Consider the following 27,789-nt stretch of genomic DNA (forward strand, 5'->3'; position numbering starts at 1 on the left):
ACTTTAATTTCACTGTGGAACACAGGCCAGGGAAATTACAGGCAAATGCTGACGCATTGTCAAGGGTAAGTTGTCTGTGGGGACAAAAGGCTCAGCCCTCCGGTCTGAAAAAGAGGGGGGGGATATGTAGACATGTCACTGGAGAAGTGATCGAGGGGGTGTACATCTCACCTAGGTTGCTACACAGTGTGAGATGGTAAATCCAGGATGGATCAGTTTCTCAGCAGCGATATGCTGCTGAGTTATTTAATTTTGCCGGGCCTGGGTTTATATGGAATGGCAGGTAGGTTTGGTAGAGGGACCTGTCATTCCACATCCCCCGATCCAGTTCTGGGTTTGGGATCAGGTGAGCTTTGATCCTAATTAGCCTGGGAAGCTAAAGGCTCTGCAGGGTCTGCAGGTGATTGCTCTCAGCCAGGGAAACGAACAGTCTGTGTGTTTGAGGAAGCTGCAAGCACAGCCACTGCTGGAGCTAAAACTCACCCTGCGATATCCAGGTGAAAGACGCTGTGTTTGTAAGTGTCAGATAGGTGAGCAGAACCTGTTAGTAAGCGCCCAGCCGGGCTAGGACTTTTATTTTTGTTGTACTTAGAAAGCACGGTGTTGCTGTATATTTTGTTTGCTGGACTGTTTGTACCACGAATAAACGCCAAGATCTGCTTTATAAATTCCAAGTCTGCTGTGAACTGTGTCCAAACACACCCTACCCCGGGAAGATCCCTTACAATATATATATATATATATATATATATATATATATACCTGGGAGCTCCCCCTACTTTTAAAGCTATGCATGAGATCTCACTTAAAGTACTTAGTCTTTGATCGTCTTGCCTTCGCTAGCTAAAGTAACTCCTTGTAACTTGTAATCCACAGGTTAAAGTAAGTTAAGTTGAGGTAAAGGTGCTCCTGGTGTAACTTCAGTACTATATTACGAGGCTTAAGACGTCAGAGTAGATAGGCCTCAAGTCTGCTCAGTGTCAGTTGCTCTGCTCCTCCTCCGTGGAACTATAAATCCCAGTGAGGCCTGTGTATGAATCTAACTGCATGTGAAAGTTAACAAACTGTGGGCCGTAACCCGCTCACCAACTGGATCAGAGCTCCGTGTAGTATTTTTGGTCCAGTGACTGCAGCTTGCTTCTCCATCAGGTGGGTTTGTAGCTCCCTTCCACTCTGCTGGGTGAACCCGGTCCTCTGATGCTCAAACGAGTGTCTCTGGATCTCTCCAATCCGGTCACTGTGTCTCTGGCACTGTCAGGTCACTCACACAAACTGTTGGAGTTGCGCTCTGCGATGGTTGTAGGCCCCTTCTCATGGAAGGCGTCCTCACAGATCCCCACAGGCAGACCATGCAATCCCAAGAGACCTAAAATGGCCGCTTGGGCTCCTTTTATGTCCTACCAGCATTCAGTGCAAGAGAGGGTGTCCATGGGTAGGTCTCCAAGCATCCTGGGTAAAAAAGGTCAACCTTCAAATGTAAATAATCAGTTACTTCCTGTATTCAGTCTTTGTGCTTTGTGAAAGCAATATTCGTTTCAGTTCACTACCTGTGTTTGACCGCTAGATGGTGCCAAATACTAAGCTATAGAATAGTCCATAGGCTTACATTGTAAAACATCAACATTACATTAGTAGGCAAAAGTTGTCAGCGCTACACGAGCATGCATTGAATTGTTTCCGAGCATGCATAGGAATTTTGCGTGTCCGAATTGCTACATTCTGATAGGAACGTTTTCCATTTTGGAAAAATAGAGAAACTGCTCTCAATCTTTTGCTGGCAGAAATTCTGCCAGCAAAAGTCTGATGGAGCGTTACACATGAGCAGAATTTCCGACCAAAAGCTCACATCGGACTTTTGCTGGCAGAATTTCCGATTGTGTGTACGGGGCATTAGTTGTAGTTGTGGCAAGTTGTAATGAGGTACACCACACATTACAGGGCAGCACAGTGGTGTAGTGGTTAGCGCTTTCACCTAGCAGCAGTGGGGTCGCTGGTTCAAATCCTGACCACGACTCCATCTGCCTGAAGCTTGCATTTTCTCCCTGTGCCTGCGTGGGCTTCCTCCGGGTACTCCGGTTTCCTCCCACACTCCAAAGACATGCTGGTATGTTATTCAGATCCTGTCTATAAAATTGACCCGTGTATGTGTTTGAAAGCACGTCGAGATCCTACGGGGTAAATTAACGCGCTATATCAAGATGCAACTCAACATAACAAGACATGGCATAGAGCAGTAATGGCGAACCTTGGCACTCCAGATGTTTTGGAACTACATTTCCCATGATGCTCAACTACACCACAGAGTGCACGAGCATCATGGGAAATGTAGTTTCATAACATCTGGGGTGCCAAGGTTCGCCATCACTGGCATAGAGCAATACTCCCATAGAACCATGACATTGCTGATTTCACATAACACAAGTCTTGCCTCCCTCTTGCACAAATGCTACAGTTGGTATTCTCATTTAATACCTTGACAAAAATGTAACCAATTTTACTGGTACCAGGGATTACGACAAGGTTTTATAAAACCAACATTTTTATTACATGGTTAAAATTACATTAAGGCTCGGTTCACACAGGGGCGACTTGTCCGGGCAACTTAGCCGCCTGACAAGTCACGCTCCGTTCTGTACTATGGAACCGTTCTAATAGTCGCTCCGACTTAGAAAAAAGGTTCCTGTACTATTTTTGGGGCGACTGCAGGTGACTTGCATTGACTTCTATACAGAAGTCGTTTTGCAAGTCGCCACTGAAGTCATGTGCAGGTCACGTCTGTGAGTCGCGCTGCAAGTCGTGCCACCCCTGTGTGAACCGAGCCTTAGTGTCAATATTTATTTATTGAAAGGTAACAGATAATAATATCACAGAATACAGAAAGTACAATAAATGTCAGAGATACATCAGAACAAGGTGGAAGGCCCATAAGCCAAGGTAGCTATAATCATGGATTTTTTTTTCAAGTGGAACTCAGTTCCACCACCTCTGGCTCAGACCCTTTGGTGCCCCCTGCTCACCACAATCACTTGTAAACACAGAAGTCAGGTTTCTGTGTTTACAAGTGATAACTCTGCACTCTGTGTGTAACCCCCCCCCCCCCCCCGAACTCTGCACTCTGTATGTAATGCAATCCTGGTATTTATTGCCCCTTTAGGACCCTCCTACTTGTAATAATATGCCCAAACCATTGTGATTCCATTTTGATATGTATGCTTTGATATGCATTGCCAGTTCAACTATTAAAGAATGCTTAGAAAGATGATTAGAAAGATGCTTGTGCAAGTTTGTGAATATTGACTGACCACACCCACTATTTGATGTGACTTGGAGGGTGTGTGTAGGGGAGTGGTTTTGGGGGGGGGGGGGGAGGTTGTGGTTGAGTAACAGTACCTATTGTTTGAGAAAAGGGGCTATAAGGCCTTAATACTATAAGGCTATAATACTATATTGATGCACACAAAAATATGTTACGGAATAGTTACAAGTCATTATGGGGGTGTGCTCTGCCAGAAATCGAAGGGTAAGAGCATAGAAAAGTAGGAAAAGCAGAGAAAAGGGGATGGGGGGGTAGGAGAAAAGGAAAAAGTAGGGGTAAGAAACCAAGCTAGCCACCATAATGTTGCCATGGTTAAGGAGCAGTAGCAAGTACATGTAGGAACTTCAGGAAAACATTAACTTATCAAACGTTAATGCCCCGGAGCTTGTTGTTGGAAATTCCGGCCGTATGTAGGCTCCCTCTGACTTTTTTCATCGGAATTTCCAACACACAAAATTGTAGATCTCGATCTAAAATTTCCCTACAACAAAATCCGTTGTCGGAAATTCCGAGCGTGTGTGTACACAATTCCAACACACAAAGTTCCAGACGTGCTCGTAATCAAGCAGAAGAGCCGCACTGGGCTATTGAACTTAATTTTTCTCGGCTCGTCGTACGTGTTGTACGTCACCGCGTTCTTGACGTTCGGAATTTCCGACAAGATTTGTGTGACCGCGTGTATGCAAGACAAGTTTGAGCCAACGTCCGTCGGAAAAAAAAATCCCATGGATTTTGTTGTCGGAATGTGCGATTGTGTGTACGGGGAATTACAGTACAATTGGAATTGGACAACCAAACAGCCCAGTTATTCCTGAACTTTGCAGCCATTAAGGTCGTAAGTCTAATGTTAAGTTGACATTGAATAAATATACAGCCTTGTTACAAGGGCTGCCGGGCGTTTACACACATGTGTTACAGGGCCAGCCAGGCGTCTCTATGCACGTGTTATAGAGGCAGGAGATGGCCTATAGTTTGCAGCAATAGTTAAGTCTTTGTAAGGCCGCGTACACACTCGGGGACTGTTCGCTCAACTTTGTCCGCTGAACAGTGTTTCAGCGGACAGTCCGCCCGTGTGTGGGCTTTCAGCGGACAGTTTCAGCGAACAGTCTGCTGAACAAGGTTTTTCGGAATTTCCGAAAAACTGTCCGCTGAAACCGCGAACAGTCCCCTCGTGTGTAGGCTTGTTCGTCAAACAAAGTATCGCGCATGCTCAGAAAGAATTTATACGCCGAAGGTTGCATTGCAGTGTATAGGACGTCGTTTTCTAGTCCCGTCGTACGTGCCGTTCACGTCATCGCGCACGGTTTCAGCAAACTGTTCGTTCGTCGCGTGTGGCCATGTCCGTCCATGCTAATTTTGAGCGGACTGTCCGCTGAAACTGTTTGACGGACAAAGTTGAGCGAACAGTCCCCGCGTGTGTACGCGGCCTTAGGCCGCGTACACACGCGCGGACTGTTCGCCCAACCTTGTTCGTCAAACAGTTTCGGCAAACAGTCCGCTCAAAATTTGCATGAGCGGACTTGCCCACACACGAGCGGACTGTTTCAGCGAACTGTTTGCCAAACAGTTCGCTCAACTTTTGAAATGAACGGACTCGCCCACGTAAGGCGGAGCCAAGTCCGCCCATTTCGAGCGCGTGTACAGGTAGGCGGGGCCCGCGAAGGAGACGTCGCGGGCTCCGCCGCCTGGAATGGGCTTAAAGGGGAACCCCAACGCCGAAAAAAATCGGCGTGGGGGTTCCCCCAAAGTCCACACCAGACCCTTGTCCGAGCACGCTACCCGGCCGGCCAGGAAAGGGGGGCGAGCGAGCGCGCCCCCCCTCCTGAGCCGTACCAGGCCGCGTGCCCTCAACATGGGGGGTGCCTTGGGGAAGGGGGGGCCGCGCGGCCCCCCCTTCCCCAAGGCACCCCCACCCCAAAGCACCTTGTCCCCATGTTGATGAGGACAAGGGCCTCTTCCCGACAACCCTGGCCGTTGGTTGTCGGGGTCTGCGGGCGGGGGGCTTATCGGAATCCGGGAGCCCCCTTTAATAAGGGGGCCCCCGGATAACGGCCCCCCACCCTATGTGAATGAGTATGGGGTACAATGTACCCCTACCCATTCACCTGTGAAATAAAGTACAAAAAAAAAACACAACACAGGGAAAAAATATTTTATTGCACAGCTCCGGGGGTCTTCCGTCTTCGGGGGTCTTGTCCCCCTCTTCGGTTCTTCTGCCGGGCCACCGCGCCTTCTTATAGCTCTTTTACAGGCGGTGGCCCGGTCTTCTGTCACCGTCTTCCGTTCTTCTGCCGCCGCCTTCGGTTCTTCTGCCGGGCCACCGCGCCTTCTTATAGCTCTTTTTGAGGCGGTAGCCCGGTCTTCTGTCGCCGCTGTCGCAGCCGCCGCCGCCGCCGCCTTCCGTTCTTGTTCTTCTTGTTCTTCTTCTTCTCCTGGAGATGTTGACTCGACGAGCTCTCCGGCCGGAATGCCAGGGACACGCTCCGCTGCCACTTATATAGTGACAATGGGGCGGTGTCACATGGTATATGTCACATGGGTTGGTCACATGGTGACCCCGCCCCCTTACGATGTCATAGTCCCCATGTGACATCAACCCATGTGACCAACCCATGTGACATATACCATGTGACACCGCCCCATTGTCACTATATAAGTGGCAGCGGAGCGTGTCCCTGGCATTCCGGCCGGAGAGCTCGTCGAGTCAACATCTCCAGGAGAAGAAGAAGAAGAAGAACAAGAAGAACAAGAACGGAAGGCGGCGGCGGCGACAGCGGCGACAGAAGACCGGGCCACCGCCTGTAAAAGAGCTACAAGAAGGCGCGGTGGCCCGGCAGAAGAACCGAAGGCGGCGACAGAAGAACGGAAGGCAGCGGCGACAGAAGACCGGGCCACCGCCTGTAAAAGAGCTATAAGAAGGCGCGGTGGCCCGGCAGAAGAACCGAAGAGGGGGACAAGACCCCCGAAGACGGAAGACCCCCGGAGCTGTGCAATAAAATATTTTTCCCTGTGTTGTGTTTTTTTTTTGTACTTTATTTCACAGGTGAATGGGTAGGGGTACATTGTACCCCATACTCATTCACATAGGGTGGGGGGCCGGTATCCGGGGGCCCCCTTATTAAAGGGGGCTCCCGGATTCCGATAAGCCCCCCGCCCGCAGACCCCGACAACCAACGGCCAGGGTTGTCGGGAAGAGGCCCTTGTCCTCATCAACATGGGGACAAGGTGCTTTGGGGTGGGGGGGGCCGCGCGGCCCCCCCTTCCCCAAGGCACCCCCCATGTTGAGGGCACGCGGCCTGGTACGGCTCAGGAGGTGGGGCGCGCTCGCTCGCCCCCCTTTCCTGGCCGGCCGGGTAGCGTGCTCGGACAAGGGTCTGGTGTGGACTTTGGGGGAACCCCCACGCCGATTTTTTTCGGCGTTGGGGTTCCCCTTTAAGCCCATTCCAGGCGGCGGAGCCCGCGACGTCTCCTTCGCGGGCCCCGCCTACCTGTACACGCGCTCGAAATGGGCGGACTTTCCGAGCGGGAACAGTTTGCTCATTTCGAAAGTGGCCTACACACGGGCGGACTGTTCGCTCAAACACAGTTTCAGCGGACAGTTTTTCGGAATTTCCGAAAGACTTTGTCCGTCCAACTGTCCGCTGAAACTGTCCGCTGAAAGCCCACACACGGGCGGACTGTCCGCCCAAACACTGTTCAGCGGACAAGGTTGGGCGAACAGTCTGCCCGTGTGTACGCGGCCTCAGACTTAGGAATTGTCACAATCATTGTTCTTAGCATTTCAGGAGGGAAATACCGAGAGGAGGAAGCAAGATTGAAGACAGATTGCAGATAGGGATCAACTTCTGCAGAGAGATACTTATAATATTAATTTGAGAACTCTTCTTCTCCCGGGGATTTACGGTTGGGCAATTTATTCATTGTTAGACAGATTTCTTGAGGTGTGAAGGGTTGCGAGATAAGTTGGTCAGCAGTTAGAGTGGGTAGCTGCGCCTTCTGGAGGAAGCCTTTAATGAGGGCTGGAGCAGCATCACACCTAAGTAGATCATAGAGAGATTGCTAATAATCTCCAAAGGCATTGGCTATGTAATTCGGATTACATAGCTTACATTGGGAAAAGGGATGGGTAAGGAAGGCAGTTTTGCTGTGCTGACTTCCTCCTGGGGCTGTACCTCTGCTGTGCTCAGTATGTCAGTACAGCACAGGAATGGTGGAAACCCCTCATAATGAGCACAGCAGAGGTACAGCACCCGGAAGAAATCAGCACAGCACAGGGATGGTGGGAGCCCCTCATAATAAGCAACCCCAGGAGGAAGTCAGCATAGCACATGGATGGTGGGAGCCCCTCATAATAAGCAGCCCCAGGAGGAAGTCAGCACAGCACAGGGATGGTGGGAGCCCCTCATAATAAGCAGCCCCAGGAGGAAGTCAGCACAGCACAGGGAGGGTGGGAGCCCCTCATAATATGCACAGCAGAGGTACAGCCCCAGGAGGAATTCAGCATAGCACAGGGATGGTGGGAGCCCCTCATAATAAGCAGCCCCCAGGAGGAAGTCAGCATAGCACAGGAATGGTGGGAGCCCCTCATAATATGCACAGCAGAGGTATAGCCCCAGGAGGAAGTCAGCACAGCACAGGGATGGTGGGAGCCCCTCATAATAAGCAGCCCCAGGAGGAAGTCAGCATAGCACAGGGATGGTGGGAGCCCCTCATAATAAGCAGCCTCAGGAGGAAGTCAGCACAGCACAGGGATGGTGGGAGCCCCTCATAGTAAGCAGCCCCAGGAGGAAGTCAGCACAGCACAGGGATGGATGGAGCTCCTCATAATGAGCACAGCAGAGGTAAAGCCCCAGGAGGAAGTCAGCATAGCACAGGGATGGTGGGAGCCCCTCATAATAAGCATAATGAGTCGTCGTCGATGTGAGGACAACTGATCCGAAATCCGAAATTCATAAACAAAAATTCGTATTGTGTACAGAATTCGGACGCAGGGCAATTCGTATTTCGGATCCTCCCGAATGTACGAATTTTGGGAAATTCGTACGAATTTGAGATTCGTACAAAACGAATCGCACATGTCTAATAGTAAGGGCCGTTGGATTGCTGGAATGTCGGTGTAACAAAACATAACGGAAAGGTAAGGATGCTAATAGTAGTACCTGGGAAGCCAAGGCTGCATTGTACAGACATTAACAGTGCTCGTGGCATATTCAGTCAGATGAGTTTTCCACCGAGGGAATGATGAGAAGAGCTTTAGGTTATAGGCCTGCATACCGAAGATATCCACAGAACAGTGACATGGTAGGCATAGTTGCCAACTGTCCTGAATTTCCCGGGACATTTTCCTGATTTAATTGTGTCCCGGGAAATTTGGTTATTCGCGATTTTTCGCCCCGCCGGCCCGCTAGAGGTCCGCGGCCGGCGGAGACAATGTCCCGCCCCCTAATTACAACACAACTCCGCCTACAGCCAAAAAAGTGTCCTGGAATTTTTTTTTTACAATGTTGGCAACTATGGTGGTAGGCAAATTTTTATGTGCAGTGACTGGACTAGGAAAAAAGAGAAAGAGTCAAGTGAAAGAGAAAAAGAAACAACAAACTGTAGTTAATACACTTCTGTTTAAAAAACGCTGGCGCAATGGGCAGTCTAGACTTCGGTAGTGCCTTAGGGGGGGAGGGGGGGTGGAACAAATGTGTTGTACAGTAAACTGAACAAAAGAAAGACATTTGTGAGCTCTGAGCCTCATGCTAAAAAAGTTAATTTGTGGTGTAAGAGAGAGAGGCTTTGTTGTGAGTAATGGACCCATCAGGTCCATTCTATTTCCAGTCACTATGGAGAGGACGAGAGCAGGAGGCTGCGCATCTCCAGGAAGCAATTGCCGTTGCTTGAAAATTTGGATGACTTTTTCCACACTGTAGATAGGGATCATTCTACCATTCGACCGTTCCAAGTTACAAGCAACTTTCTGAGAAAACCCAACCTGTAGATGATGCTATTATTCCCCAGAACTTTCGTCAGGGGGCTGAGCTTCTTCCTATTAAGTGCTGTCTGTTGCGAAATATACGTATACAAGGAGATACCAGTAAATTTGTCTGGAACTGCAGGATTTTGCTTGGCTTTCTCCATTACCCTTTTTTTTTCACATGGAAATAGTAGATACGCGCTAGGGGCAGGGGTAAGGAACCTTGGCTCTCCAGCTGTTCTGAAACTACAAGTCTCATGAGACATTGCAAGACCCTAACAATCACAGGCATGGTGGGATTTGTAGTTTCTAAACAGCTGGAGAGCCGAGGTTCTCTATCGCTGCGCTAGGGTATCCCTGGGTGCCATAAAAAAAGGAGGAATTTAGGCTTGGGTTTGTGGTGGGCCTTGTCTATGCACGGCTCAATATCACTCAAGGAAGGTATGAGGGCCTTCATAAAAGGTGCTAAATGAAGTTGGTAAGATCAGCCGGAGCTATAGATTCTGGTATACTCCTAAATGTAATATTGTTCTGCCGCGAGCGGTCTTCTAGATCAGATCTTGTTCTGAAGGCATTGAATCTTCGACTCTCCTGGTCGGTATAGGCATCAACAAACTCATTGTGTGCAGTATACAGATCCGCCAATTTTAGACTCCAGGTGTTGAATTTTGTGAACTGTGTCATTTAGGTTAGCAAACATATCAGAGAAGTCATTGAATGAAGGCTGGGCTGGGAGTTGGGACTTTATATGAGACCGTGACCATCCAGAACACAGGTCTCCATCCCTATTTATATGAAAAATAAAGGGGAAAAAATTGGGGGCAATTGGGACTTTATATGGAACACATCACTGGGCAGAATAAGTCATCAAATGTCATTAAAGTAGTATATTAAATATGGTACAGAGTAGATAAAACATGATAACTAAATCACATTATAGTAAAATAATAATAATATGTTAAACACTGTAACACATGATACATGATAGCAACATTCAGCATTCCACCCAACATGTATATACACAAACAAAATTATATTGGTATAAACTTGATGGCTTAAACATTGAGACCCCTTGATAGATACATGATTGCTGTGACATAACATCAATTGTGAATGCTCGACGCGTTTCGTGGAAGTTTGTCCACTCATCAGGAGCAGCTAAATGGGGATCCCTATAATATAATATAATATAATATAGATGATTGTTAGTCATATCAAACAACGATAGGAAGAGAGGGAACAAAATAACTGGTCCTAACACTCTTACCTATGGGCATATTGTATAAAAATAGTAAAGCATATGTGATAGTATTCATGATGATGGAGGGCCTCAGGGGATGAGTAAAGCACCCCCCCCCCCCCGGGAGCTGAGGAGATAGCCAAATGGCAGCAAGGCACGGCAAGCCAGGAAACACGTCTGAAAGTGAACGGCAGAAAAGTTCCCCTTCCAATAGTGTAGTGTAGCATATGAACCCAAAAGGGTAACTGTAATAGATAATTTTATATAATAGTGAGCGGATTAGGTAGTAAACGAACAAAACCACAAGATGGAGGGTAAGCGTGAAAAAAGTAGTGAGAGAATAAATGGAGGGGCATATCGAAAACACGCCAAATGTTCAAGTAGCCACAGTGCAAGAAAGTTAGAAAATGTGGACAAGGGACGAACCCACCAAAAACACCAGAAGCCATATAAAGACCAGCAATAAGTGACCTAAATAAAGAAAAAGGCATATAAGGTAGAGAGTACACCTGTCAGAGTGCGTAAGATACAGAATCCGTGGAGATGCCAGATACCAGCCAGCCACCAAGGGACCATATAAAGTCCTAATTGTCCCCAATTTTTTTCCCTGTATTTTTCATGGGCTGGGAGTTGGCCGTTCTGCTGAAATGAGAGCCGGTGTTCTGACAAAAAGCGTCGGCCTATCGAATAGTGTTCCGGCCCGTACTGGGGCCGGCGCAGGCGCGGCGCTTGCGCAGTACGGAGGACAAGGAGACTCCGAAAGTCTCCGAAAGAAGAACGGCGCCTGCGCACTGAGTCCAGGTTGAAGCCCCACCATCCAAGTGGACATACGGTTGCTCATAGTAACAGGGCCCCTCGTTGAATCGCTTCGCTCGCCACGCTTCGGGCACGGCCTCACTTCGGGCTCGGCTCTTTTTTATTCTAACTGTGTCCACTTGGATGGTGGGGCTTGAACCTGGACTCACTGCGCAGGCGCCGTTTATCTTCGGAGATGTTCGGCTTCTCCTTGTCCCCCGTGCTGCGCAAGCTCAGTACAGGGCGGACAATCTCTGATGGGGGGACACTATCTGATACATCACCGGCACCAACTTGCTTACCTCGCGATCCCGCTGCCGAGTAGAAGTCGGTGAGGCGCTGGGACAGCTTGGATAGCTTCCTGTGCTTGGACGCGTCTCCTAGGAGGATCAGAGAGGTACCGAGTGGGCTCAGAGTCGGGGGAAGGCTCTCCCTGTTGGCGCTGAGAAGTTGCTGAGAGCGTGAGGCTGAAGGAGCTCTCGGTTTGGCAGCCATCTTCACTGCCAGACAGGCGTTCACCCCTTTAAATGACATTAAAACTGTCCATATAAATAAAATATTCAGGGGTTTATCCCCAATAGTGTACATGGTCACAACTCTCGAACATGAGATTTCACATCATATTGTATGTTCCCAAAATACAATAATCCAGAGAGGTCAACACGTTTCACGCAAGTGTTTCCTCTGGACCTTTACTCAGGATCAGAAGAGTATGACCTACATCCCTCTATCTCTTTTTTTATTTTATTTTTAATTTTTTTACACTTTTTCTAACTGTCATGTTGGGGCTTTAAGTGAAGCATCAGGGGTCTAAACCGACCCCTGATGTCTCACAATTGAGACAGAGAAAGAAACATCGGTTCATCAGTCCCTTTCTCCGCAAGCCTCAGTTGCATTGGACAGTGAATGAATGGGAAGCACCCACAGGCTTCCTGTTCATGAAAAAAACTGAAGCATAGCAAACAGTGTTCACTATGCTTTAGTGATGACTAAACACAGGGGCAATCTGTACCGGTTGCTCGCTGTTTTCATTTAGGAAAGGAAGGGGCCAGTAAATATAGCATATTTACTGATGCCCCTGCTCTCCATGCTGAAAATGTTCCCCCTGTGTGCCTGCAGTAGCTTGCAGGCGGCGGGGGAGGAGAGGAGAGAAGCCGGAAGTACTGTGAGGAAAAAAAGGGGCACATGGGGGGCGGTGGCTTGAAAGCAAGTGGAAGGGGGTGCATATACAAGAAATGATCCCCATGAACCGCAGATGGAGGGAAAAAGAGTAGAAGACGGCAGCGCTGCAGGGGGATCCACAAGTGTCAGCAACAAGGCAGTACAGCTGGCCGCTCAGCCGGTGCTGGGGCCCCTTTTTGAACTGATGGGGCCTGGACCCAGTATAGGAGGGCCGGTTTTACTGCCTTAAGAATGGCCCTGCTGGCAGGGGATCACTTGTTGGAAAAGAGATCCTATATGTACAGTTTTGCTCAAAAGTTTGCATACCCTGGCAGAAATTGCGACATTTTGTCATTTATATTGAAAATATGACCGATCGTGCACAAAAAACTGTCTTTTATTTAAAGGCAGCGATCACGTGAAGCCATTTATTATCACATTGTTTTTTGGCTCCTTTTAAAATGATAACAGAAATCACCCAAATGGCCCTGATAAAAAGTTTACATACCCTGGAATGTTTGGCCTTGGTACAGACACAGAAGGTGGCGCACACAGAGGTTAAAATGGCAATTAAAGGTTAATTTCCCACATTTGTGGCTTTTTAAATCACAATTAGTGTCTGTGTATAAATAGTCAATGAGGTGGTTAGCGCTCACATGGATGCACTAAGCAGGCTAGATACTGAGCCATAGGGAGCAGAAAAGAACAGTCAAAAGATCTGCGTAACAAGGTAATGAACCTTTACAAAGATGGAAAAGGATCTAAAAAAGATATCCAAAGCCTTGAATATGCCAGTCAGTACTGTTCAATAACTTACTAAGAAGTGGAAAATTTGGGGATCTCTTGATACCAAGTCAATGTCAGGTAGATCCAGAAAGATTTCAGCCACGACTGCTACAGGAACTGTTCGAGATACAAAGAAAATCTGACAGGTAACCTCAGGAGAAATACAGGCTTCCCTGGAAAAAGGCGGTGTGGTCGTTGTTTTTAACCACTTGCCGCCCACCCATAGGCAAATTACGGCGGCAAAGTGGTTTCAAAATCCTGACTGGAGGTCATAGGACGTCCTCAGGATTTTGAGCCGCTGCGCGCCCCCGGGGGCGCGCATCGCAGTGATCGTTGTTGCGGGGTGTCAGTCTGACACCCTGCAACTACGATCTCGGTAAAGAGTCTCTGACGGAGACTCTTTAACACATGATCAGCCGTGCCCAATCACAGCTTATCACAGTGTAAATAGGAAGAGCCGGTGATCGGCTTTTCCTCACTCGTGTCTGTCAGACGCGAGTAGATGCAGCCCCCCGAGGATGCCCACACTGGACCACCAGGGATGCTACCAGACCACCAGGGATGCCAAGCACCAGATATGCCACCCTAGACCACCAGGGATGCCAGTCAGTGCCCACAATGGATGCCAATCAGTGCCCACAGTGGGCATCACTGATTGGCATGCATTATTGTTTGGCACTGATTGGCATCCATCAGTACAGTACAATGCCGCCTATCAGTGCCCATCTGTGCCAACTATCAGTGCCCATCTGTGCCAACTATTAGTGCCCATCCATGCCGCCTATCAGTGCCCATCCATGCCCATCGGTGCCGCCTAGCCATGCCCATCTGTGCTGCCTATCCATGCCCATTCGTGTCGCCTATCCATGCCAATCCGTGCCAGCTATCAGTGCCAATTTGTTCCACCTATCAGTGTCCATCCATGTCGCTCATCAGTGCCACCTATCAGTGCCCATCAGTGCCACCTATCAGTGCCACATATCAGTGCCCATCAATGCCACCTCATCAGTGCCACTTCATTGGTGCCACCTCATCAGTACCGCCTTATCAGTGCCGCCCCACCAGTGCCCATCAGTGAAGAAGAAAACTTACTTATTTACAATGTTTTGAAACTGAAACAAAAAAAACATATTTGTTTTCAAAATTTTCAGTCTTTTTTTATTTGTTTAGCAAAAAATAAAAACCGTAGAGGTGATCAAATACCACCAAAAGAAAGCTCTATTTGTGGGGAAAAAAATTATAAAAATTTCATTTGGGTACAGTGTAGCATGACCGCACAATTGTCATTCAAAGTGTGACAGCGCAGAAAGCTCAAAATTGGTTTGGGCAGGAAGGTGTTTAAGTGCCCGGTATTGAAGTGGTTAAGGAGCACAATACGATGATACTTGAGCAAAAAAGTGCTCCATGGTCAAGTTGCCAGAAAGAAGCCTTTACTGCACAAGTTCCACAAAAGAAAAAGCCCGGTTACAATATGCCCAACACCACCTTGACAGGCCTCATTGGGTTTTTTTGAGGCATTGGCGCAGTAAAGACTTCCTTCTGGCAGCTCAACCATGCAGCTCTTTTTTGTTCAAGTATTGTTGAATTGCGTTCCTTAAAAACAGCCACACCGTCTTTTTGGAGAGCAGCCTGTATTTCTCCTGAGGTTACCTGTGGGGGTTTTCTTTTGTATCCTGGGCAATTCTTCCGCCAGTTGTGGTCTACCTGACCTTGGCTTGGTCTCAAAAGAACCCCAAATTTTCCACTTCTTAATAAGGGATTAAACAGTACTGACTGGCATATTCAAGGCTTTGGGCCTTTACCTTTTTATATCCTTTCTCCTCGTTATAAAGTTTCTTTAACTTGTTACGCGGGTCTTTTGACTGTTCTTTTCTAAGTCCTCGTGGCTCAGTGTCTAGCCTGCTTATTGCATCCATGTGAGAGCTTGTGATTTAAAAAGCCACAAATGAGAGAAATGAACCTTTAATTGTGTCACAAATGTCACGTCTACCCCAACACAGGTGGTCAGACACTATAGCTGGCTACTGTGTGCTTCACCTATAGCAGCCCCCTTTCCCTTAAGAAAAGCAGGCCTACCGGTACCTGGTTGCCCCCAGGACTTATACACAATGCTATAGAGTCTGGCCACCACGCCAGGGCAGATGCGAACTGAGCAAAGCAAACGGGTACTTGCAGTTTAGCAGATAGCATGGTTCAAAAACAGTTCAGCTAAATGCAGGCTGAGTTCAGAGGATAATCCAGTCCAATCCGGGTCATACACAGGGGATCCAACAACAAGCAAGGCAGACTAGCGGGAGGCTTGATCTAGAACAATGCAGGTAAGTCTGTCTCTATCACAAGCGAGGGATAGAGGGTTCGGCTTGCTTATATCAGGTGACTGAGCAGATCAATCATCTAATGCCCCATACACACGGTCGGATTTTCCGACGTAAAAAGTCAGATCGGATTATGTTGTCGGAAAATCCGATAGTGTGTGGGCTCTATCGGACTTTTTCCGTCGGAAATCCCGACCGAAAAAAGTTTGAGAGCAGGATCTAAAACTTTCCGAGAACAAAATCTGATCGTTTGTAGAGAATTCCAATGGACAATGTGCCACGCATGCTCAGATTAAATTATGAGACCAAAGCTATTGGCTACTAACCTCTACATAGTTACATAGTTAGTAAGGTTGAATAAAGACACCAGTCCATCCAGTTCAACCTGAGTGAGTGTCTACAATTGTTCCTATCCCTGTACATTGCACACTCACATCGGTCCCTACCCTCAAGGAGCCCACCATCCAAGGTCCCCATTCATATACTAGGGGCCAATTTTTTTGGACAGGAGCCAATTAACCTACTTGCATGTCTTTGGAGCGGGAGAGGAAACCGGAGTACCCGGAGGAAACCCACGCAGGCACAGGGAAAACATGCAAACTCCAGGCAGGTAGTGTCGTGGTTGTCCCGTCATATGCAACGAGCATCCCCTCGTTCCGAACGATCAAATTTTCCGACAACTTTGCCCGACCGTGTGTATGCAAGACAAGTTTGGCACAAAATCCGTCACAAAAAAAAAAAAAAACGATGGATTTTGTTGTCGGAATGTCCTACCGTGTGTACAAGGCATAACAGATGAACACAGACAGGGAGGAAAAGCAACAGCCAACACCTGGTGCTGGAATGAGGAACAGGGGCAGTAAGTGATCATGACAATAACTCACCTCTGAGGAGGGGCCCCCGGACCCTCAAAGATCAGTTGGACATCCAGCACAGGACCATCAGACTGGGCAGAGATCCGTGGATCGACTAGGTCATTTTTTAATGAGCGGTGATCAAACATCCCGTAAGAACATACAAGAGTCCCTTTCTGGCCTCTTTAACCCCTTCAGTACCGGACACTTTCACCTTCTTCCTGCCCAGGTCAATATTCAGCTTTCAGCGCTGTCACACTTTACATGACAATTAGTCAGCCATGTAACACTGTACTCATATGACATTTATATAATTTTTTGAGACAGATAGAGCTTTCATTTGGTGGCCTCTTAACCACATGCCAACGAGCCGCCGCAGTTATACTTCAGCAGAATGGCACGGCTGGGTGAATCGACGTTATGTAACGTCGCTTCGCCCTTTGGCCACTAGGGGGCGCACGCCCCCCCCCCCCGCTTGCCCCCCGGAGCCGATGCGAGTGCCCGGCGGTCTCGATCACTGCCAGGCTTCCGCGATCATTCGGGACACACGGAGAACCCGGTTCTCTGAGGGGAGAACTGACAGATCGTCTGTTCATACAGAGTCCCCCCCACCCTTCAGTTAGAATCTCGCCCTAGGACCAGGGCCGTCTTTAATATTGATTGGACCCTGGGCAAAACCCCCCCCCCCCAATGCAGTTTTGTTCTCCACCTGCTCTGAGACATACAATAAATAGCAGCTAGACTTAAAATCAGTTTACCGAATCAGATCAGGCAGCTATTGCCATTGGTTGCCAGAGGTTACAGTGTATCATTACCGCTCACTGACTGGTTGCTAGAGGTTTCAGCACACATTACAGCTCACTAATTAGTTGCTAGAGATTACAGCACATTATTTCTCCTTGTTGAGATTACTGTACAGTAATACTGCTCACTGATTCGTAGCTAGAGGTTACAGCACATCATCTCCTTACTCCAGGGGTCATGCTATACACATGGCCTTTATTTACATATCTATGCAGCTATTTGCATATGAAAGCTGCTGCTATTTACATATGAATTATTTACATGTAAACACAGGGTCTGCAGGTGAGTCATCTGTACACAACAATAGGGCAGAGCTGGGCAGCATTAGTAGTAGCACTTCACACTGAGATATCAGGAAACGGCACAGGGTTAAAACTTCAAAGGACAGGGGAATTTAAACTGGGATAGTTGGCAAGTATGAGGCAGCTGCTTTGGGCCCCACAACAATGACAGGGCCCAGGGCAGCTGCCCTTTTGCCCTGCCTTAAAAACGGCCCTGCCTAGGACACACTTAACCCTTTCACTGCCCCTTTAGTGTGAACCGCTTCACTGCTAGTGACATGTTTACAGCAATCAGTGCATTTTTAAACACGCTGATCGCTGTATTAACCACTTAAGGACCGCCTCACGACGATGTACGTCGGCAGAATTGCACGGATGGGCACCAGCACGTACCTGTACGTTGCTCTTTAGGTGCCTAGCCGTGGGTCAGGAGTGCGCCGCCGGTGGCACGCTACCGACCCGGTCCTGAGCTCCGTGACCGTGGCCGCGGGACCAGTGGACCCGATCGCCGCTGGTGTCCTGCGATCGGGTTACAGAGCTGAAGAACAAGGAGAGGTCTGTGCAAACGAACCTCTCCCCGTGCTTCCTACTGTGGCTGTCACCGATCGTCTCTTCCCTTTTATAGGGAAAGACGATCAGTGACATCACATGCCAAGCCACGCCTCCTACAATAAAAAAAACACATAACGTCATACATAACACCGACACTGCCCCCTAGTGGTTAACTCCTTCACTGCCAGTGTCACTTACATAGTAATCAGTGCATTTAAATAGTACTGATTGCTGTATAAATGACAATGGTCCCAAAAGTGTAAAAAATGTCTGATATGTTCACCATAATGTCGCAGTCACAATAAAAATCACTGATCGCCGCCATTACTAGTAAAAAAAAATATTAATAAAAATGCTTTAAAACTATCCCCTATTTTGTAAACGCTATAACTTTTGCGCAAACCAATCAATAATCGCTAATTGCAATTTTTTTTACCAAAAAACATGTAGAAGAATACGTATCGGCCTAAACTGTAGCAAAAAGTAAAAAATATTGCATTTTTTTTTTCAAAAGTGTCGGCCTTTTTTTGTTTATAGCGCAAAAAAATTAAAACCGCAGAGGCGATCAAATACCACCAAAAGAAAGCTCTATTTGTGGGGAAAAAAGGACGTTGATTTTGTATGGGAGCCACGTCGCACGACCGCGCAATTGTCAGTTAAAGCGACGCAGTGCCGAATCGCAAAAGGTGGCCCGGTCATTTGGTAGCCAAATGGTCCGGTGCTGAAGTGGTTAACAAAAGAAAAGAGGCTCAGCAGCTTTATTGAATTCACCAGCCCTCTTCCCGCTGAACGATAACATATGAATATAGATATATATATATATATATATATATATAATTTTTTTTTTTTTTTTTGCTGAAGTGGTTAATGACCAGACCATTTTTTGCAATTCGGCACTGCGTCACTTTAACTGACAATTGCGCCGTTATGCGACGTGGCTCCCAAACAAAATTGACATCCTTTTTTTCCCACAAATAGAACTTTCTTTTGGTGGTATTTGATCCCCTCTGCGGGTTTAATTTTTTGTGCTATAAACAAAAAAATGTGACAATTTTGAAAAAAAACACAATATTTTGTACTTTTTGGTATAAAAAAATATATAAAAAAAAGAAAAAAAAATGAATTTCCTCAGTTTAGGCCAATATGTATTCTTCTACATATTTTTGGTAAAAAAATCTCAATAGGTGTGTATTGATTGGTTTGCGCACAAGTCATAGCGTCTACAAAATAGAGGATAGATTTATGGCATTTTTTTTTTTTTTTTTTACTAGTAATGGCTGCGATCTGCACTTTTTAGCGGGACTGCCACATTGCGGCAGACAGATCGGATACTTTTGACACTTTTTGTTGGGACCATTGACATTTATACAGCAATCCCAGCTATAAAAATGCACTGATTAGTGTATAAATATCACTGGCAGGGAAGGGGTTAACATTAGGGGGCGATCAAGGGGGGTTAAATGTGTTCCCTGGGAGGTGTTTCTAACTGTGGCGGGAGGGGAGTGCCCAGAGGAGGAGACCAATCGCTGTTCCTAATTACTAGGAACAGCAGATCTGTCTCTCCTCCCCTGGCAGAATGGGGATCTGTCTGTTTACATTCGCAGATCTCCGTTCTGTCTCTCTCAGGGGGCGATCGTGGTTCCCCGGCGGACATTGGTTCCTACGTAACGCACGGTAAGCTTTTTGGAAGTTGTCTTTTTTTTTTACACACTTTTTTGGAAAATTAAGAAATTAAATATTTTTTTCACAGAGTTGTCATATTAACAAGTTATATCTCACACACAGCCTGGGCATGCTTAGAAATACAGCTCGTCACATTCTGCTACTCCTCCTAAATATGGCGAAAAAACTACGTGTGAAACTTTTTCAATGTTTGGACTGATTATATACTGGACATTGTATCTTATATATCACACAAAAAACTTGTTTTCACAGCCTAGACTCATAAAAGTGCCCAAAATTCAAGGAGCACCTTTTGGCTTTTAAGAAGCATAAATTGGGCATAAATTACATGTGTGAAACTTTTTCAATGTTTGGACTGATTATATACTGGACATTGTATCTTATATATCACACAAATAAACTCGTTGTTTTCACAGCCTAGACTCATAAAAGTGCCCAAAATTCAAGGAGCACATTTTGGCTTTTAAGAAGCATAAATTGGGCATAAATTACACATCTAATTTTCTGACTACCTATTACATTTTTGGAGGCCCTGGAGCACCAGGAAGCACCCACAAAATGACCCCATTTTGTAAAGCAAACACTCCAAGGTATTTTCTAAGAGGCAAAATGAGTCTTTGGAAAATTCCATTTTGAGCCACAAGGTTTTGGAAAAATTTTAATTATTATTTTTTTTCACAAAGTTGTCAACCAATAAGATATTTCTAATGCACAGCATAGGCATACTTAAAATTACACCCTAATGCCGCTTACACACAAGCGGTTTTGCCGTCGGAATAAACTCTGAAGGTTTCTCCGATTGAATTCCGCTCAAGTAGTCTTGCCTACACACGGTCACACCAAAGTCCGACGGTCTTGAGCGCGGTGACGTTCAACGTGCACGACGGGACTAGAAAAAGGAAGTTCAATAGCCAGTGGACAATAGCTTCCGTCTCGTACTTGCTTCAGAGCATGCGTCGTTTTTGGTACGTCGGAACAGCATACAGACGAGCGGTTTTCCCGATAGAAATTGCTTCCATCTGAAAAATTTAGAACATGTTTTCTTTCTATGTCCGTCAGAATTTTCGACATAAAAAGTCCGATGGGGGCATACACTCGATCGGAATATATACGTTGAAAAGCTCCCGTCGCACTTTTTTTCCTGTCGGAAATTCCGCTCGTGTGTACACGGCATTAGACACATTTTTTCTACTCCTCCTTAGTATGGCATTACCACATGTGTGAGACTTTTTCACAGCCTAGCCACAAATAGGGGCCCAAAATCCAAGGGGCACCTTTAGCCATCCTATAGGCATAAAGTACACATCTAATTTCCTGACTACCTATCACATTTTGAAAGCCAGTAGAAACTAGACATGCACATTCGTTTTCATCCGAACGCATTTTCGTCCGAATTTCAGAGATTTTATCCTTTGTTAAAACGAAACAGCAGAAACCTGAAATCCGAAAGATCCCACATAAAAAAATGCTTTATTTTAGTTTCGTTGTGACAACAGTTCGATGTAGATAGAAGGTTCGACATGACGGTGACAATAGCGATCTGTGTCTTTTAGACATGGGCGCCGTCAATAAATTTGTTTCGTTCTGTTCCGTTACGGTTCGTATTAAAATTAATTCGTACTTCGTATTTCGTGTCCGAAATTCAATTTCAATTCGTACGATGAATTTAAAGGCAAAAATATACCTCAATATGACAGTCGATGCTGATGAAAGTTTGTTTTTTATCCGAAATACGAAATTCCGTTGAAGAATTTCCTATCTGAAATACGGATTTTCGTTAGATGAGGGGGCTCCCACCATCCCTGTGCTGTGCTGACTTCCTCCTGGGAATTCGTAAACAAAAGTTCGTATTTCGTACAAAATTCGGATGCATGGCAATTCGTATTTCAGATCCTCCCGAAACGTACGAATTTAGGGAAATTCGTACGAATTTGAGATTCGTACGAAACGAATCGCACATGTCTAGTGTCTATCGAACCTGCGGTTGAATGTGCCTAACCTTAATTCTATTAGTCCAAGATTATTCTACATAGAGAGAAAAGATTCGACATTATAGAGACATGAAGGTTCCACGAAGCAGCTAAAAACATACGATCGCTGCGAGTGGACATTTATGGTCAAATGCTCCGCCCATAGGCTATAATGTTGGTTGAGTAGTAATAATATTTAATAAATATAATTATTACTAGTGTCATACAACATTAGAATTCTACTATAGCTTGTATGTAAAACATTTGATCGGAAATGTAAGATTTCGGCGTCGTACAGTTTAGCTGCTCCGTCTAATCTTCTTAGAACATTCGACAGACACCATAAGCCTTCAATGACAGATTCAACCTTAATTAATTCGGATTTTTGGACGAATGCGTTTTTTAGTGAATCGAAATAAATAAAAACTAATTTCGGGAGTAACTAAATAAATTTATTTTTCCGACTAAAACAAAATTCCGAAACTAAACATTTCAGTGTGCACATGTCTAGTGGAAACACCCATAAAATTACCACATTTTGGAAAGAAAATGTCCCTTCATTAACCCCATCCCTAGCTTGGACATCTTTTGAAGACTTCATTTTTTTTCAACATGTTTTTGAAAAATGTGGACTGAAAATATATATTTTTTTTACACAAAGTTTTCATCTTTCATATGCCAGGAACCACCATGCACCCCATTAAAGTAACTTCAGACCAGGCTTAGAACAGTTGATGCAACTTTACTAACGATTTTGCGACATAGTTCACATGTACAGTTCAATGTCACATCCCCATGTCTATCTCAGATAGGCTGCTCGGGTATACCTCAACAAGGTGATAGTCCATAGACCCAAGGCTTGGTGGTTTTCAGGGCTCCCAGTGACTTCCGACAGACTGTAGGACCCAAAAGTCCCCCCAGGGAACTCCACAGCCGTCATGGCATCTTCTTGAGCGGTCCAAAGCTCTGAAACTCGGCCATCCCATATATATATATATATATATATATATATATATATATATATATATATATGTATACAGTATATATATATATATATATAAATATATGTTTACAGTATATCACAGGGCAGGTAGACTGGGTCCAAAAAGCGAGGAAAGAGAGACACAGATCATTAACCCCTTTCCCTGCCTGGACCAGCCAACTAACTAACCCATTGTGGGCAACCTGCCTGCAGGCATCTATAAATCTAAATCTAAAGCTTTGATCCGTATCAGTAATGATCTTTGTGTGTTTTATTCTCTAGACTTGGAGGATAAAGTCTTCCTCTTCCCCAAAGAAACCGACACAGATCATGTCATTCTAAGACCTACAATTACAGAGCCATTGCAGAAAGTCAGCGTCTGTCTACGTTCTTATACTGAACTTTCCCGCCCCTATACTCCCTTCTCTCTCGCTACTCCCGGGAAGGACAACGCCTTTGTGATCTACTTACAGCCTCCAGAAACCTGCTCCGTATATATCAACCAGGAACTCACTAGCTTTAAGACAGACTCTGAGTCTTTGGAATGGAGACACATCTGTGTGACCTGGGACTCCGACACTGGAGTGGTCCAACTTTGGGTCAACGGGAAACTCTACCCCAGAAGAGTCTCCATGAAAGGGTCTTCTATCGTAGCTGAGACCAGCATTGTTCTGGGACAGGAACAAGACTCTTTTGGAGGAAAATTTGATGAGAAACAATCATTGGTTGGTGAATTAAGTGATGTCCACATGTGGGATTATGTCCTGACTCCAGAAGACATCAAGAAAGTCATCTCTGGTGGACACAATGGAAATGTCATTAACTGGTTATCTCTATACTATGAGATCAAAGGGGAAGTTCTTGTCCAGCCCAAATTTCAGTAAAAGCGAATGAGCTCATCGTATACACTTGTATATACTCATATACACTATGTTGTTAGGATGCCCCAACTGCTGGTTCTGAATTATAGTGATAATAATGATTTAATTGTCATCCCCATAAATAATGAAGGTTGACAATGATTAGTGAAGATAAAATACTCAAAGAGTCAACGTCTTCAAGAACACATGAATATTGTAAACAGGATTCCAAATCATTGGATTTTTTTTCTAAATGGTAACATATCAGTCCAGGTCATTTTATAATCTTATATAACAATAGATAGTAACATAAACCATCTGAAATAAAATATCTATAGAAGCAATATACAATCTGCGATCTTTCTGTGTTTTTTCTTTGTTTTAAAAACCTGAAATCTGATTGGTTAGTTTATTCACCTTTCAAACGTCCCTTCTACTTCAAGTATTTGTAGGAGGTAAAAGGGGTTACAACCAAGGATGGGATCCATCAAACACTCCCAGCCTAGCACAGGGGGGGCGATAAGTGTGGTAGCTGTGATCGGGTAAGTCCAAGAACAATCACCGCGCTGCAAATATCTGACATCCACTGATAATATTCACCATAGTTATAATTAGCAATGAGCCAAAATGTACCCAGTTTCGGTTTGGGGTACTTCACCAAAATTTGGATGTCAAATCTGAACTCCATTGAAATCCATGTCTTAAACAGGGGCTACTCAGTGTTGCCAACCGTCAGTATTTTTACTAGCAGCCAGTAAAAAAACATGCAATTTTCTCCTGCCAGTAAATGCCAGTAAAAAGAAAAGGTTGCCAGTGAAAAAAATATGGCTGTGACGCTCGGCCCGGTGCCAGCCAAGACCATACAAGTGCCTGCTACTTTATGTTCGGGAGGCTCTGGTGGAGGAGGTGCCTGAGAATGCCCTGTGATGTCATGGTGGAAGGGAGCCAAGCAGAGCGGCCAGAGCCTTGTGTGTGGGTCTGTGGGATGGGGGCAAGGCAGGCCCAGGAGTGGGACCATCAGTACTGTTTGGACTGGAGGGACCACCTGGATTGGAGAGAGACTGTCACTGTGACTCTGGAGGGGGCGCGTCATGTCGGTAATCTGTACTCCTCCACACTGATGTCAGTATCACCGTGAGAGTCAATTTCATGTGTGTGCCACCTATTCTAAGTTCTTGCACCCCTTGAGTCCTGTCCCTTAGCTACTTACTTTACTATATCAAAAATAAAAAAATAAATATATTTTTTGCTTTATTATCTACCTTAAATCACATTGCTAATTACATATTGTACTTCTTTGTAGCCTAAATAGTGAAATTTGTACTTAAAACTGTAATCTTGTAACTTTTGGAAATGCCAGTAAAAACTGGGCTGTGCCAGTAAATTTTGGGTGTAGTGTCAGTAAATTTCAATCTGTTAGCAACACTGGGGCTACTATCTAAATGTAGTTTTCGGCTGGGCTGTAGTCAGCTCAGGTTGATTGTATAGATTTTCATTTGGTCTTAACCTAAGCTTTAGCTGGGGTGTGATTCCTTACTGCTGCCAGTTGGAGTCACTGGCACCACTGGCAATAGAATGAGATTTCACAAAAAGGAACCGAGTTATGAATATTTATATTTCCTTCAGCCAGTCCAGTAAGGGGTTAAGGCCACTGGTGCATGCTGGGGGAGGGTATAAATATTTGAGACAGGCCATGTGCTTGCTCTCTTTTCCCCAGGGCTGAGGCCTGGGGAAGTTCTGCTGGATGGAACTCTACGCTATTAGGCCCAGCAGCTTGTTTGGGACATAATGTGTGCTGAAGTGGTCCTGAAGCTGTCCTGCCTGGTGTGGAGGAATCTGTGTTAAGGAGAAAATCCAGTGGATGCCCCTTTCTGGAGAAAGCCAGGAAGAAAGATGGTTTCTTGCAGAGCCTGGTGACTCACTTTGGGAATAGTGATAAACGAACTTCCAACGGGACGTTTTGCAAATGCGAACCGCAAACGTGGCCAAAAGTTCAGCGGGCCCCATGGACTGGCCCCAGGTCATATTTTAAGCCACAAAATACTTACTAGCTGTGCACACATAGCCCCACAACATGGACACTGATATAACAAAAGTATTAAGTGAATCTGGGATCGACAACGACAAGCATTCTTTTTATATCTGTGAAATTTTGACAAATCAGGAGCGTATGAAGGCCATGGAGGAGAGGCAAGGTCAGGCCAGGCTATGAAGGGGGTGCAGGAGATGATCAGTGCCACAGTCAGAGCAGTGCAGTCCTGTGCCAGTTTCCCAGTGTGCCAACCTGTACTTGAGCCCCTCCCTCTGCCCGGCCCTTACCCCCACCTATGCAAGGCTCCACTGCGGTGGTCCGGATGTGCCAGTCCAGTGCTGATCCTCAGCCATGGTGCTGGCACTGCCTGCTGATTGGCTTCTCTGCTGCTATCTCCCCCACTGTCTGAAACCAGCACCGCGAAAGAGACTCAGCACTGACACCAGCACCGTGATAGAGAGCACTGACACCAGCACAGTGATAGAGAGCACTGACACCAGCACAGTGATAGAGAGCACTGACACCAGCACAGTGATAGAGAGCACTGACACCAGCACTGTGATAGAGAACACTGACACCAGCACCGTGATAGAGAGTACTGAGACCACACCAACACCGAGATAGAGAGCACTGACACCCCACCAGCACTGAGATAGAGAGAGAGCACTGACACCACACCAGCACTGCGATAGAGAGAGAGCACTGACACCAGCACCAAGATAGAGAGAGAGCACTGACACCAGCACCGAGATAGAGAGCACTGACACCAGCACCGTGATAGAGAGCACTGACACCACACCAGCACCGAGATAGAGAGCACTGACACCACACCAGCACCGAGATAGAGAGAGAACACTGACACCTGCACCGAGATAGAGAGAGAGCACTGACACCAGCACCGTGATAGAGAGCACTGAGAACACACCAGCACCATGATAGAGAGCACTGACACCAGCACCAAGATAGAGAGCACTGACACCAGCACCGTGATAGAGAGCACTGACACCAGCACCGTGATAGAGAGCACTGACACTAGCACAGTGAGAGCACTGACACCAGCACCGTGATAGAGAGCACTGAGACCACACCAGCACCATGATAGAGAGCACTGAGACCACACCAGCACCAAGATAGAGAGAGAGCACTGACACCAGCACCGAGATAGAGAGAGAGCACTGACACCAGCACCGTGATAGAGAGCGCTGACACCAGCACTGATACCAGCAACTCTCTGCGGGACCCAAAAATATGACACCACTCAACCTCTTCAAACAGGAGGGTACGGGCATATAGTACGGTGTGCTTTTTTTGTACAAGGAAGTGAGCCAAAGGTAGAAAAAAGGTTGATTAAATAAATTGTTTATAGAGTTATGCATATACATGGTCTACTGATCACAGGTGTTGAATTCCTCCGAGATCCATGCCTCATTCATTTTTATAAATGTGAGGTAGTCAACACTGTCGTGGGCTAGGCGAGTCCGCTTATCGGTCGCGATCCCCCCTGCTTTGCTGAACGTCCTTTCGGACAGGACACTGGACGAGGGGCAAGCCAACAGTTCCATTGCAAATTGGGCAAGCTCTGGCCAGAGGTCAAGCCTGCCCACCCAGTAGTCCAGGGGTTCATCACTCCTCAGAGCGTCCACATCGGCCGTTAACCCGATGTAGTCAGACACCTGTCGGTCTAGGCGTTTCCTGATGCTGGATCCAGATGACACCTGCCGATGGGTCAGCTGAAAGAATGATCTCATATCAGAAGAGACCAACACATCTTCAAACCGCCCTCTTCTTGCAGGCGCTGTTGGATTGGTACCCGCAACTCCTTCTCTGGGAGTGGGAATTGCTCCTCTGCCAGCGCATGCAAAAGCAGAATGCAGCATTTCTCTAAGCAAGGCCTGTAAGTGCTCCATTCTGACAGCCCTCTGTGATGGTGGTAACATTTCTGCCATTTTGTGTTTTTACCGGGGGTCTAAGTACGTTGCCACCCAGTACTGCTCCTTGACCTTTATGCCTTTTACACGGGGGTCCCTGTTAAAACACTGGAGCATGAAGGCCCTCATTTGCACTAAACTGGAAGCGGTGTGGTGGCCTGGCTCCTGCTCATCATCCAGGATAATGTCACCCTCCTCATTCTCCTCCTCCATCCACGGACAACAACAGGGATCCCAGAAAGATTTAATGCATGCTCTTCTTGCTCCT

The 27,789-nt window shown here is 46.4% G+C and overlaps 1 protein-coding gene across 1 annotated transcript in view; it reads left to right on the forward strand.

Annotated features, from left to right (window-relative positions):
- LOC143961853 (uncharacterized) overlaps positions 1–23,884 on the forward strand; it is a 67,907-nt gene extending 44,023 nt beyond the window's left edge. Inside the window, exon 6 of the mRNA XM_077471189.1 lies at positions 22,984–23,884. Coding sequence (XP_077327315.1) covers positions 22,984–23,585 — 602 coding nt within the window. The 3' untranslated portion in view covers positions 23,586–23,884. The remainder of the gene's footprint in view (positions 1–22,983) is intronic.
- The last annotated feature ends 3,905 nt before the right edge of the window (positions 23,885–27,789 follow it).

Source organism: Lithobates pipiens, unplaced genomic scaffold (assembly GCF_037356315.1).
Source record: "Lithobates pipiens isolate NorthernLeopardFrog02 unplaced genomic scaffold, aLitPip1_a1.2 Scaffold_8, whole genome shotgun sequence".
In the NCBI taxonomy this organism is placed as follows: Eukaryota; Metazoa; Chordata; class Amphibia; order Anura; family Ranidae; genus Lithobates; species Lithobates pipiens.